Consider the following 14,044-nt stretch of genomic DNA (forward strand, 5'->3'; position numbering starts at 1 on the left):
CTTGATAAGTAATATAATTCCTTTCCCTTTATCAGTCAGAGAATTGGAAGAGACTGGATGAGGGTGTTTATCATGCTAGAGAGAATTCCTGGCTACCTCTTAGGAACAAGTGGGTTACAAGAGTCGACTGTGGGCTTCTCACATATATCCACTCATTTGACAACCCAACTCCGAGTTAGGTGTGAGGAAGGGGAGGCTCTGGGAGACAAAGTCTTGTCCCCAAGGCTACACAGTGAGGTGGAAAAGGCAGCATTCAACTCTGGGTCTTCTGACTCCCAAATCTGTTCTCTCTCCATGCCACCACCCACTTCCACACTGGCCTCTTTGCCTCCGCTTCTGAGAGCGAATCTGCTCGTTACGGCCATGTTTCTTGGTTACTCCTCTGTCCTCACCGCCCCCTCCAGAGGTCAGCTTGAGGGAGGATGCTTTGTCCGGTGGCAGAGGTGAAGATGCCAGAACCAGAGCCTGGGGCACACTTGAGGTTAGAGGCCTTTTAAGGTCCCTGCTGAGGCAGATCTGCGGAGCCACCATTTTTGTGACTGTTTCCTATTTGTGGTGAGACACCCTCTCTGTGGCCCAGAAGCATGACCCTGTCTGTTCACCAATCTCAGAGAGGCACAGAAGGAAACAAGCCAGCATGGATACCTGCTTGCCTGTGTGCTCTGAGCCTTGCAGTTCTGAGCTTTTTGTTCTTAGCATTGCAGCTGGGACCCTCCTCCACCTGGAGGGGCGGGCCGTCCACCTGGCAGTTCAGGGGGCACCAGCAGCCCGTAGTTCCCCCCTCTCACCCACCCCCCAGGCCACCACGGCACTGGGCTCCTCTTGCCTGGCTCGCTTGGCCTGTCGGGGCCACAGCAGTGTTCAGTGGTCACCCTTGACTCCTGCCAGGTATGCACCTGCTGGGCAGAGAAGTCCTCTCCAAATAACAATTTTTCTAACAATATTACTTTCCCCTTGTAGGATGTTTCCCATGAAGCGCTTTCTCCCCATTACCTCATTTCATCCTTGCCATGTTCTATGAGGTAATGTCAAGCGTTATTGTTTACAGATGAAAAGGAACCAGGACACAGAGAGGTTCGGTAACTTAGGGAAAGGGGCAGAGCGAGGAAGCAGGGCCGGGCCTTGGATCCGAGTCTCCTGGATCTCCTCCCGTCCAGGGCTCTGTGTGCTGCTTCCCATGTCTCACTCCTGCACAGACTGGTTCCCACCCACCCAACATTAGTAGACCCGACCCTCCCCGGGCTTCCAGATACTGTAAAGAGAGAAGCAGAACCTTAGGAAACTTTCTTGATGAGGTGAGACCTGCTGACAAAGGAAGGAGTGGTGTAATATATCAAACTCAGCCTAGAAAATGAAATTCCTAAAGCTTATGTAGTTTAACTTTTATTCCACATTGCAGTTACCCACTCCAATTCAGCCCTTGCCCATCACCGTAACAATCTGCATCCCCTAGCAAACAACTGAGAGAGAGACAGAAGGGGCATGGCACTGGATGTTTTCCTCTGCGGAGGAGAAACATACGGTGCTTTCTTTCTTTCCTGTGGGTTCCTGGCTTCTTAGCACCTGTCAATGAGTCTTGTTACCAGCCCCATGAGCCCAGATGGATCACAGCAATCCTCCAGCTTAGTGCCAAGTCTCCCTAAATCCACTTGATGTCCCTCCAATAACTGCCTGTTAAACATGACAAATGAAAAAGTACAAGTAGAGCAGAGCTGAGGGATTGCCTCTCCGGCTATGTCCAGAGCACCAGAGAGGTCTGTGAAAACGCCCCAAGACCGAAGATACTGCAAAATGCAGCCAGCTGGGCCTCCCCCTTAATAAGGAAAGGACAGGATGTTAGAGAAGCTGTAATTCTTCTTAACTTCTCTTGCCAGAGAGATAGCAGGTCCCGGGGGTATCACCATGAGCTGGGCTCCTCATACAGGCTGTGTCAATGACACCAGCTTTGAAAGCCTCAGGATCCATGCTGCCTGGGAGGGTGGAGACGTCCTAGAGGCACCCAGGCTGCCAGAGTGGGAAAACGGTCATCTCCTACACACAAGTGGGCTTCCTGAAACTGTGTGTATGGAGAGGAGCAGAGGGGGATTGCTACATTTTATGAGTTACTTATTTAGTATATGAGACATCCTTTTCAGTTCTTTAAAAATCACACCACCAAGATAATGTCATAAAGCAGGGGGGAGTGGGACATTCTAGCATTTCAAGTAATAACAAAAACTAACAGGTATTGAATGCTTCCTAGCCACAGGCACTAAGGACTTTGTAGGTATTAACTCATTTAACTCTCATTCAGACCTATTTTTATTTCCCCCAATTTACAATGAGGAAGCTAAGGATCTGGGATGGCAGGTAATCTGTTGCTAAGAGGCAGGGCTCACATTCCTGCCCTGCGGCTCTCTGGGGCTTTGGGTGCGTTTTGCACCACTGACCTCTGGCCCAGGAGTCTGCCCTGTTTTGGTTTCCCAGTGCATCACAGCCTCGTGGAGTTTTACTTGCAGGAGCCAAGAAACAAGGACACCCTCATCTCCGTCACCTTCCTTAGCAGCAATGTTACTTCTTTGGTCAAGATCACCATGTACGTAAGTGTCCCGCATCACACGCACACATATCTCCCACGACAGGCACTGTGTGCTCACTGAGAGGTGGCCCGAGCCCACTAGGCTGGAGGTGGGGGTGAGGGCAGTACCTCCGACGGATGCACCCACAGACACATGCTGGGCAACTGTCCCAGGTTCATGATCGGTAGTGGATCCAAGGATAGTGTATTTAGGCAATTGCAGAGGAGGCGGGCGAGCAGAAGTAATGGGATGTCTCAACGGGTGGTGAGAACATGAGAATTGGGTCCCTGATAGGAAACATTAGTCAGGAATCCAGGAAGGGGGCATCAGGGATGTCAGCAAGTAGGAGGACCTCAGCCACCAGCCCAGGGAGTGCTGACCAGAGCCTGGGGAGCACCCACTCCTGGAAAGTGGGGGTGGTACTGGGTGAGTGACTAGAACTGAATCACAGACAGAGGGTCAGTTAGCAAATGAGTACAAGGGGAGGCCAGCACGGCTTGAGGCCATCTGGTGCTAATCCCTAGAACCAGGCTGAGCATTTCCTTCCCTTGTGGAGTCACATTTGGGCCTAGCAGCTGGCAGGACCAGGCTTGAGGTGGGAAGACAGAGAACAACTATAGGGAGGTTCAAGCCTGGCAAGGGAGAGGAACTCAGCAGCAGGGGTGCTTGTCTCTTTAAAAAACAACTGGTAATGGGTCACCACCCTGCCCTAGGCTTGTGGGGGGTGGGGGGGGTGTCTTTATGATAATCATCTGTGACCAACAAAGAATAACCAGCCCCCAAAAAGGAAGTAAGCCATTGAAGGTGTTATCAATAGAGATGTTAAAAGGATTTAAGTTCCCTGGTTAGCTTTCTATAAAAGACGAACCCTAAAGGCCCTCTGGAGGCTGCAGCATTAGACATTAATTATACTATCAAGGAAGACAAATTTCTGCTGAGAGAAGCACACTTCTGGACTCCCAAACACCCTGCCACCACCCAGGACTCCAGCTGACACAGGCCACAGAGAGAGAGGGATGGCAGGCAGTCAGGATCCCAACACAGATCTTCAGGTGCCCATGTGAGTCTTGCAGATTATAGCTGAATAATTTTCATTAGATCAGTTCGAGGTCATGTTATTTCCATCAGGTGTCTTCATTACCTCTCTGTGTTTTGGTAGATGAGCTAACACTGGCTGGAGTCAAGATAATGACACGCAACTAGCTGCTGATTAAAATCACCTGGAGAGTGTTAACCACCAATGACACCCCCCCCCAAACCCCACCCCAGGCCAATTAACAGCAGAGTCTCTGGGCATAACCTCAACCACTACACCTTTCAAAGCTCCCTGAGTGATTGGAATGGACATCCACAGATTCTTTCTTCCTTCTCCCAAAAGCTGTTTGCGTTTTAATCGTTTGTGGAAGATTCAGAACGTGGTTATCTTCAATTCCTTGTTGTTGTTTTTTTTCCTTTTTGCAGAATAGAAATTGAAAAAAAGGAGGGGGGTTTATGTGTGGTCTTTCCTTACATTCTATAGCTTTGCGAAACCCCAAGATTTCCTTCTAATTAGAAAATTTACCCAAACCAAGTCCTTAGGTTGTTGCAGAAAAATAAAAATCAGACAGGTGAGAAACCAAGTGACGCTCAGAGAAGTAGGAGAACTCAGGTTTATTTTATGCGTACGGACCCAGAGGAGCTTGCACTCGAAATTTGGAGCCTGGGGCAGCGGAGTTATAGAGTGTTTTATAGGGGAGTGCAGGGGGTCAGGTTCCAAGGGCTGTGCTGGGTGCTGGTAGGTGGGTTTAAGGTGGGGGAGTGGGGGCTGCTTTAGGTGGGAACAGCAGTGCAGGAAGGCTGTGGTGGGAAGCCTGTTGACAGAAGCAGAAATGGCTGGTTATCTCTTGCTCTACCAACAGAGCTAGTAACTTTCTATCTACTGGGGCCTGTGGGCCTGGGCCTGCTCTAGGTAATTTTCCTCTTCAAGGTCACTCACAGCATCCTTCATACCCTGCTAGTTTGCAAGCTCTTCTATCCATTCAGCTTCTTAAAAGGAAAAATCTTTTTCCCCCCTCTGATATATTTCAAAACACTTCTAAAATTAAAAAACAAAAACAAATGAGGAACAGCTTTTAAAGTCATATAGAATCTTCCACAAAAGAAAAAAACAAACGATATGACTAACCTTGGGTTAAAAAGTACACAAAGAAGACATTTTTATCACTCCACAGAGGCCAGAAAGGAAAGGAAAACCATGTGGTTGAGCCATGCGCCCCCTCTTTGATGATAACCAACACCCATGCACAAAGGCGAAAGCCCCATCCCCCTGCTCTCCTCCTTTTTCTCCAGGCCCCACTGCTTCTGAGCCTGGAGAGGCCCCGGGCAGGGCACAGGAGGCAAGTGCCTTCCCTGCTCCCCAGGGCTTTGCCCAGCTTGGCGAAATCCCAGCAGGCCTCCTTGCTCCACACCTGAATCTTGCTTTTGTCAACTAGATTGGTCATTTCATACTCCTCCTTCCATCTTGGGCCAAGAGAGACCTGGACTCTGCTTTCACTCTGGGTCACTTAGGGTGCAGTCAAGACGTACCAAGCCCTGTGGGTCAGGCTCATGGCTAGCACGTGGGAGAGCTGGAGATTAGACCTAGGGCGTGTGACTCCAAAGCCACACAGTTGGGAAGAGACGAAACCTGGGTACCACACCAGCTCTGTCTGGTTTCAAGATCCCTTTTTTGTTTGTTTGTTTTTTCCCCATCCACACATTCATACTCAGTCTAAAATACAGTAGTCTACACAAAATTTATGGAACTGAATGCCCTAAAAGAGGCCTGTACTTCCAGTAGGTAGACCTGAAAGTGAAGATCTTCTCCAGTTAGGAATCTAAGAAACACAGACATTTTTCCCAGATATGAAAATCCAAGAGCTACTATTTTGCTGCCATGTCCACTTGTTTGCTTTCAAAAATCAACAATTATTTTCTGAACCATGTTTAAAGCTGTGAGCATGTGCACAGAGGGGCTGATGAGTGTGATACAAAGGATCGTGGTCCCCACCTTCAAGGAGTTCTTTTGTGCATGACAGCTAACCAACACTGCCAGCAGAGCCCTGTAGGAGCCAAGGGGGAAGCAAAGGCCAAATGTGCTTGGGTAAATTAATTTCTCTTTCCCTTGCAGACCTAGACAGGAACTCCAGGGGAAAGGAGTCATAGCTCACACCAACCCTCAGTGCCAGATAAACCAAGTGAAACTCAAGTTTCACTCTTCCCACCGAGTTTGGAGAAAAGACCGGACCACCATTGTTGGGAAGTTCTGCACTGCTCCTTTGCCGGTCAATGACAAGTAAGCCCAAAATCCACCCTACTCCACCCCACTCCACCCAACCCCGATACACCCACAAGGACCAATCCTGACCTTAGATGGGACATTTGCTGAGGTGCAATCTCATCACAGTGGTGAGCTTCCTCAATGAAGAGATGACAAAGACCCAGGGTTTTCTTGAGTTTCCTGTGGTGCCATCTTGGGTTGGAGGTATTAGAAAGCCAAAAAGGGTGGAAAATAGCTGGGGTGTGGGTGAGGAACAGAGAGATCTGGCACACACCTCCACCACTTTCTCCACAGCCAGGTACTCCCTGGATTCTTCCAGACTTAATTGTTTTCTTTAACTCTTTAAAAAAATCATTTAAATTATTTTCAAGTGTATAATTCAGTAGTCTTAAGTACATCCATCCTGTTGTACAACAATTACCACTTTCAATTTCCCATTCCCACTTCAATATAAGAAACTTCATTTTATCTGTTATACAGCTGGATAATTTTATATATAAATATAGAATCTGTTTTATATATGTCTTATTTAGTATCTACATATGATTTTATTGGAATAAAGATTTCTAATTGCACAGCCTGGTCACATTCACAGGTGAGGATCCACCTGTACCTCTAGCAGGGATTTATACTAGTCTTACCCCTCTGGGCACATGGAGGGCAGGAGTAGTAAACTCCTATAATGGACGATTGTAGACTTCTTCCACCTAACACCATGGAACCACAAGAGCACACAACTCCTAGCCCTCTCTCCTGACCAATCAGGAACCTGTCCTGAGCGTATACCTTCTTGTTGCTCTTCTTTTGCAGCAAAGAGATGGTCTGCTTACCTGAGCCATTGACCTTACAAGCAAGTGTGACTGTTTCTTTTGACCTGAAAATAACGTGTGTAATAGTGTAAGCCTGGACAGGATACATCTCCCTGGATTTCAGAGGAGGTTGGGCAGCTATGTTCAACTTATTCTAGGCCATTACTACTAGAAGGAAGGCAAAACTCTTGATTATTTCCCTCATAGTTAGCCACTTTAGAGGGGAGAGATAGCTCATCTAATGGAGCTTTGTCTCTATTACCAATTTGAACTGCCTTACAAAAATACCATTTCAGCTTTTCTATTCATATTTAACTGCAGTTGCCCCATATCCTTGAACATCTGTATCTAGGATTCAATAGAAACATTCACAGGAAAAATGCTTTTTTAAAAAAAAAATAAAACACCATGGAATATCTGAATGATTTGTTTTACTGGAATGGAATTCTGTTATGTACAAAAATGTGATTGTCTATAGGATTGGAGAAAACAATGGATGCTGAATTCTCTGTACTAAAATAGCAATTGAAAAGAAGTTCTTGGAACAAGAGAGGGGATGGAGAGCAGGGAGGAAGATGGAAGACCCCTTACCATTGCCTCCTCTGGATATCTGGAAGGTTTTGAGGATCAGAGAGATCTTTTGGGGATAGAAGTGGATCTTCTTTGCATCAGTGTTTCCCCAACTTTGTTGTAAGTTACCTCACATCAGCCATAGTCCAGCAAGAAACAGATGATGTGCTCAAAATGGGTAATTTGTGGAGAATTTAATAAAAAGACTATTGACAGAGGTGTTAGTAGGAAGTGGGAAGACCAAAAGGGATAGTGCGGTTCTCTGGGGCCAGGGACCGTGGCAACTGCTACTGCGCTCGGTCTGAAGAGGCAAGAGCACCAGAATCCCGAGACTGAGAGGGGCTGCCAGACCTTCAGACAAAGGACACGGTCACCGGGCAGCAATCCTGCAGGGAGGAGACCAGGGAAATAGATTCTGTGACCTCACTCTTCTCTCTGCCCTCATCTCCTGCTCGTGCTCCCCATTGAATGACTCCAACCAGAAACCAGAAGGCGAGAGGCATGCTGATGTGAGCCAGGGCGTATAGCAGGACAGGGAAGGGTGGAGAGGGGCTGGGGTGGGGGTGAGGAACAGAGATCTGGCATACCCCTTCCCCACTCTCTCCACAGCCAGGTACTTCCTGGATTCTTCCAGACTTAATCGTTTTCTTTAACCCTTTAAAGCATCATTTTAATCATTTTTAAGTGTACAATTCAGTAGTCTTAAGTACATCCATCCTGTTGTACAACCATTAACCACTTTGCATCTCCAGACCTTTTTCATCTTCCCTAACTGAAACTCTATCCCCATTGAACAGTTGTTCATTGCCTCTCCCCCCTGCCCCAGGTAATCACTATTCTGCTTTCCGTCTCTATGATTTCTACCCTTCTAGAATACCTCATACAATCATACAGTATTTGCCCTTTTGTATGTGGCTTATTTCACTTTGCATAATGTTTTCAAGGTTCGCCCATGTTATAGCATGTGTCGGAATTTCCTTTCCTTTTCAAGGGTTAATAATATTCCATTGTATGTATATTCCACATTTTGGTTATTGATTCATCCATCCGTGGACACTTGGATTACTCCAGCTTTTGGCCATTGTGAATAATGCTGCTGTGAACATAGGCATGCAAATATCTGTTCAAGACTTTTTTTTTTAAGATTTTATTTATTTGACAGAGAGAGAGACAGCTTCCCACTGAGCAGGGAGCCCGATGTGGGGCTCGATCCCAGGACTCAGAGTTCATGACCTGAGCTGAAGGCAGATGCTTAACGACTGAGCCACCCAGGCATCCCTGTTCAAGACTTTTTAAAATGTGCTTTGAAAGAAACTGATTTGCTGATTCCTGCTTGCCAGTAAAGGCAGGAAAATGATGTAAGCCACAGGCTGCAACTGTGTCACTTGAGCCGTCACCCAGCTCACCAGACCAGAGAGCTTGAGCCTTTGGGCTGCAGAAATGCAGCAAGAGGACAGGGGACACGCTGTGAATACTGAAATACCTGCTTTATTTTCTGCACCACAGTCAGGAGGACCAATAACATGTCTGAAGAAACTTACCCCAATATGCAGGTTTGGAGTTCATTTTTATTTTTCAAAATCCAAAACCTCTCTTTCCTTTCTTTACTCCCTCCCTTCCTCCACCCAGGACCTGGGCAAGAACCTGCCTGGACATGGGCTTACCCAGAGCTGGGTTCAGGCTGCGCTTCCTGTAGCTCATCTGCCATCCTGGGAGACACTGCTTAGCACATAGTGCTTCCTTGGCTTTTCCTACTGCTTACCGCTTCGCGGTGTGTGCCAATTATGCTTCTGTGATCAAAATTACGTTACGGGATCCTGACTGGTGGTACACTGACCTGACCTGTTTTACCCTGTCCTCCTACCTTCAGTTTTGCTTTTGGACACACCCCTGTGTTGCTTTGCTAATAGCTTCTTACTTTCTTTTTTTTAATTTATTTATTTATTTGAGAGAGTGAGAATGAGAGAGAGAGAGAGTACATGAGAGGGGGGAGGGTTGGGGGAGAAGCAGGCTCCCTGATGCGGGACTCGATCCTGGGACTCCACGATCATGACCCGAGCCGAAGGCAGTCGCTTAACCAACTGAGCCACCCAGGCGCCCTAGCTTCTTACTTTCAAGTGCCGTTAGACTCTCCCACATTTGATTTTCCTCCCCGTGGGAAACTTTAGATCATCACCTTAAAAAACCAGTTTCCCTTATCACAACTTAGTACAATGAGAACATAATGTTCAAAATTCCAACAAGATACTGTGGCTTGCTGAGGGCTCTACGCTCCGGCCTGTCTTTTCCTTATTAAAAAGGGAAGATCAGCAAATATGAGAGAGATGTCAAGAGAGAGACCGTATTAACAGTCAGAGACTTTCTTCTGTATGTAATCAGTGAATTGAAAGAAAATGAAAACAGAAATAGCAATCTCACCATGAGATTTAATGTTATTTAAAGCTGGGTCTATGTGCTACCTTAAACCATCTTGCCCAGCAGCCCACACTTTGGGAAACCCAGCTTTACGTAGGTGGGGCATGTGTGGAGTTCAAAAAAAGGGAGAGGTAACATGGAATTCTGCTTGATGCCAAGGCAAGAGCGTGGGTCTCCCTTCCACACCCACGTTGTTCACAACCTCTTTGAAGATCTTCTCATGAACAGAGACTATTACAGAAGTAACTCACTTCAATAGTCAGCCTGTGCCCTTATGTGGCACTACAAACGTGGTTTCCAGACCCTTCTCTTCTCTGGTCACTCTACCCTAAGTATGCTCAGTTTGTGCCATGGTCCCAGAACTGGGCTCGATATTGGAGGCCTTCCTCCCACAGAATATATACCAGGAGTATATTTTCACATGTTCCTCATAGTAGTCCTCCAGTAATTCAGCCCAAGAGTCACTTCAGGGAAACTGTAGAGTCTATATTTTTATAGTCTATATTCTTATTTTATATTTTTAAAGAGTCTATATTCTTACTGCATCCAGCTTGCTTGCTTTCTTGTGGAGTTGATTTTTTGAACCTGAATGAACTTTTCATACAACCCAATTCCATTCCATATTATTGTAGTATCTCCAACCTGTCAGGAATTTCTTTTTTTTTTTTCTCTCCAGACTTAACTACAGAGAACAAACAGAGGGTTACCAGAGGGAAGGCGGGTGGGGGGTGGGGGGTGAAACAGGTGAAGGGGATTAAGAGTACACTTATTTTGATGAGCCCTGAGTAATATACAGAATTGCTGAATCACTATATTGTACACTGAAACCAATATAACACTGTCTGTTAACTATACTGGAATTAAAATTTTAAAAAAATTTATGGTCCCGTGGTCAGAGGCATGCTGGACATCCCCTCCAAAGAGAAAGACAAACTATTACATCTTTCACCAACTACAATGAAAATGGATGCCCAGTGCCAGGTGGGTGTCTCTGGGTTCTGGAGGCATCATGTTCTACAGCTAGCAATACACTGATGGCCCATTTCCAGAGGGATAACAGTGGCTGGATCTGAGAGCTGTAAAACAGGAAAGGATTCTGCAGCCAGTCCAGACTGCAATGCAAGCAGCCCTCCTGTTTGAGTCACATGACTCAGTGGATCCCCTGGTGTTATCAGTGGTAGGAAAATATTCTGTGTGAAGTTTGTGGCAAACCCCATTGAAAAAATCACAACATAAGTCCCTGAGGTTCGGGAACAAGGCCATGCCTTCTGGAAAAAAAAAAAAAAATTCCCTGTCAGGAATTTCTTATATCCTGATTTTATCCTTTTTTTTTTTTAAGATTTTATTTATGTATTTGACAGAGAGACACAGCAAGAGAAGCAGGGGGAGTGGGAGAGGGAGAAGCAGGCTTCCAGCCAAGCAGGGAGCCCGATGCGGGGCTCGATCCCAGGACCCTGGGATCATGACCTGAGCTGAAGGCAGACGCTTAACAATTGAGCCACCCAGGCACCCCATCCTGATTTTATCCTTAAGAACATTTAGTTCTCCCTCCAAGCTTCATGTAATTTTTATATATTTATCATAAGAATAAATATATATATACAGATAAATATATATATTTATATATATATGCACATTTATATATGACATTTTTATAGACTGCAGTTTTTATATCTATAGCCAAGAACTTGAAAGCCCTACCTCTGACCTACCTCTAGAAGCTTCCTTAAGATTAATCAATACCCTGGGGCTCACCCTTCACATATATTTCTAACTCATGTTTATCTTGACTACTTACATATTATAAGAAAAGTTTCAGTACTTTATATCGACAATGATCCCCTGATTTGAGGGAGAGAGAGAGAAAAGAGAAATAATATGATTAATTGGGTTTTAGCATGACTTAATTCCCAGGAGCCCATGTATGCTCTCCTACTAATTGCTACTTCATTTCCTAAATATATACAAGTGATGTTAGTGATTTGTTCCTGGACTTTGCTGATAACATACCAAGCTTCCTAGGAATCTCTGCTTTCCCTCTTTTTGGTCACTGGAGCAAATGTATCTACCTACCATCTTCTAACTTCTTTTCTTTGGGATTATTCAGTGATCCCCGAACAAAGACCTCAGTTACCCTACAAGGTCTTTCTAAAGCAAGACTGTGATTCAGGATCTGGGTACCAGGATTCATTTAAAGCAGCTGGGTGATCTTTTTCCAATCTTGACCCTCAGATTAATTTCCAAACAAAACACCTCCTCTACATTGTTATATATATATTTGAAACTACAAAATCAATAGATGCTCATTTTAACAAGTCAAACTGTATAGACATATAGCTGCCATGGCCCTGAGGTAATCTATGTTAATAGCCATATATACATCCTTCTACACATTTCTCCATGCAGATACAAATATATACATACAAAGCTTTTTTTTTAACAAAAATGAAATCATAGCACACCTATTGCTCTGCAATTTTCCTTTGTCACTTAATAACCTATCCCTCCTATTAGACATAGGTCTAATTTACTCACTGGTTGTATAATAATCCACAGTATGGATCTGCCATAAGTTAGTCAACCATTTTCTTTGTGATGGATATTGAGGTTGTTTCAACTACAAATGATGCCACAATAGATATTTTTGTACATCTCTCTCATTTATTGGTACCCCCATTTCTATATGGTAGATTCCTGTGTGAGAATTGCTAGGTCAACAGATATATCAAAAGGTTAGTAATGGTGGATTACTTTCCAAAAATGTCATACCAATTCACAAACTCTCTGACAATGGTTCAAAGAAAATGTTTTCTTGCAATTACTTATTCAAGTATTTGTCTTCCTAAGCTGAGTTACTCAAATTCCCAAATTTCTCCTCTGGAGTTCCCATGTGGTGTTCAACTGGTTCCAAGTTGGCTGACTCATACCCATCTGTGAAACTGGAGTGACACTTTCCTTCAGAACTATAGGGGCCTGAGATTTCATTACCTTTAAAAATGGCATTCATTCAGATGCCATAGTCTCTGAAGAGTGAAACCACTGGGGGGGGGGAGCTATAAAGAACTTTGAAAAAATAAAGGCTTATTTATGATTATAAAATTCAACTCATCTAAAAAATTTCAGCCAGGGGCGCCTGGGTGGCTCAGTCGTTAAGCGTCTGCCTTCGGCTCAGGTCATGATCCCAGAGTCCTGGGATCGAGCCCTGCATCTGGCTCCCTGCTTGGCTGGAAGCCTGCTTCTCCGTCTCCCACTCCCCCTGCGTGCGTTCCCTCTCTCTCTGTGTCTCTCTCTGTGTGTCAAATAAATAAATAAAATCTTAAAAAAATAAAAAATAAAAAATTTCAGCCAATACAGAAAGTTAAGAAAGAGAAAGTGAAAAACTAAAACTTCCTGAGCATTTAGTATGGGCCAGGTAGTGGTCTAATCCCTTTATATAAATTATCTCATTAATCCTCCCAGCAATTCCATGTATTACCTCATTTTACCTATGAGGACGCAGAGGGAGAGGGAAATTAAGCACCTCGCCCCTGGTCATGCAGCTAGCAATGGGTGAAATCAGGATTCACACCAAGACACATGCCTCCAGAACCTGGGCTCTAACCACCATGTAATACAGGTTAGCCTGCTCAAGATAGTTTCTAGCACTTGCATCCAAATGTCTTATTGAAACAGAAACTTCCTCAGTCTGGCCCCACTCTGCCTAACTGAAATTACCTGCCCCATGTCCCCCATCATGCTGGAGCCAGCACTGCCCTAAAACATAGTGTGGACGATGTTGCCTCCAGCCTTTGCACCTGCTACCCCCACCATCCCTTTCAGATTCTACCAGGCGTTCAGGGTCCACGATCAGATCAGGTCTATCTCTTCCAGGAGGGCTGACCATCAATATGTCATTTCAGTCAGTAGCTCTGCTGCCTTGCAGTGGTGGTCAATAGTTCCCTGCATGTATGTCAGGCTTCTATAAAGAAATTGTAAGGTCCTTAACAGCAGGGTCTGTGTTTTCTCTTTCTCTGTGTCCTCCATGTTGTAAGCATGCAATAAAAGCTTCTTGAGTGGAATTCGAGACAGCCTTCTAACGATGTAGATGAAAGCAAAGAGAGATCAAGCTTAACTGACCTGAGAGGCTTAACTCCAAGAACGGGTTGGCGTCTTTTCATTTAGTGTCAGAATGGCCTTCATTTATTCATCTTGTTTTAAAATTTTGCTTGCCAGTGTTACATTTTAACCTTTAAAAATTTCTACAGGAGTGGGGTGCCCGGCAGGCTCAGTCGGTAGAACATGTGACTCTTGACCTGGGGGTTGTGCGTTTGAGCCCCACATTGGGTGTAAAGATTAGTAAAAAATCAAATCTTTAAAAAAAAAACCTCTACAGGACGAAGCTCTGGGTATATAAA

The 14,044-nt window shown here is 45.1% G+C and overlaps 1 protein-coding gene across 9 annotated transcripts in view; it reads left to right on the forward strand.

Annotated features, from left to right (window-relative positions):
* The window catches only part of PLA1A (phospholipase A1 member A), a 43,805-nt gene that overhangs the window by 18,529 nt on the left and 11,232 nt on the right, over positions 1 to 14,044 (forward strand). For 4 of the 9 annotated variants that reach the window (XM_028110614.2, XM_028110617.2, XM_028110618.2 and 1 more), the window contains 3 exons: positions 2,467 to 2,575; positions 5,707 to 5,871; positions 6,667 to 7,087. In XM_028110614.2, the coding sequence (XP_027966415.1) occupies positions 2,467 to 2,575; positions 5,707 to 5,871; positions 6,667 to 6,757 (365 nt within the window). In that variant the 3' untranslated portion in view covers positions 6,758 to 7,087. Of the gene's footprint in view, positions 1 to 2,466; positions 2,580 to 5,706; positions 5,872 to 6,666; positions 7,088 to 7,143; positions 9,202 to 14,044 lie in introns of those variants that run through there. The other 5 variants (XR_015768502.1, XM_028110615.2, XR_015768503.1 and 2 more) reach the window with 4 other exon arrangements.

The sequence above is a fragment of the Eumetopias jubatus genome, unplaced genomic scaffold (assembly GCF_037043125.1).
Source record: "Eumetopias jubatus isolate StellerSeaLion01/CBP00866 unplaced genomic scaffold, mEumJub1_p1.0 scaffold_1, whole genome shotgun sequence".
NCBI lineage: Eukaryota > Metazoa > Chordata > Mammalia > Carnivora > Otariidae > Eumetopias > Eumetopias jubatus.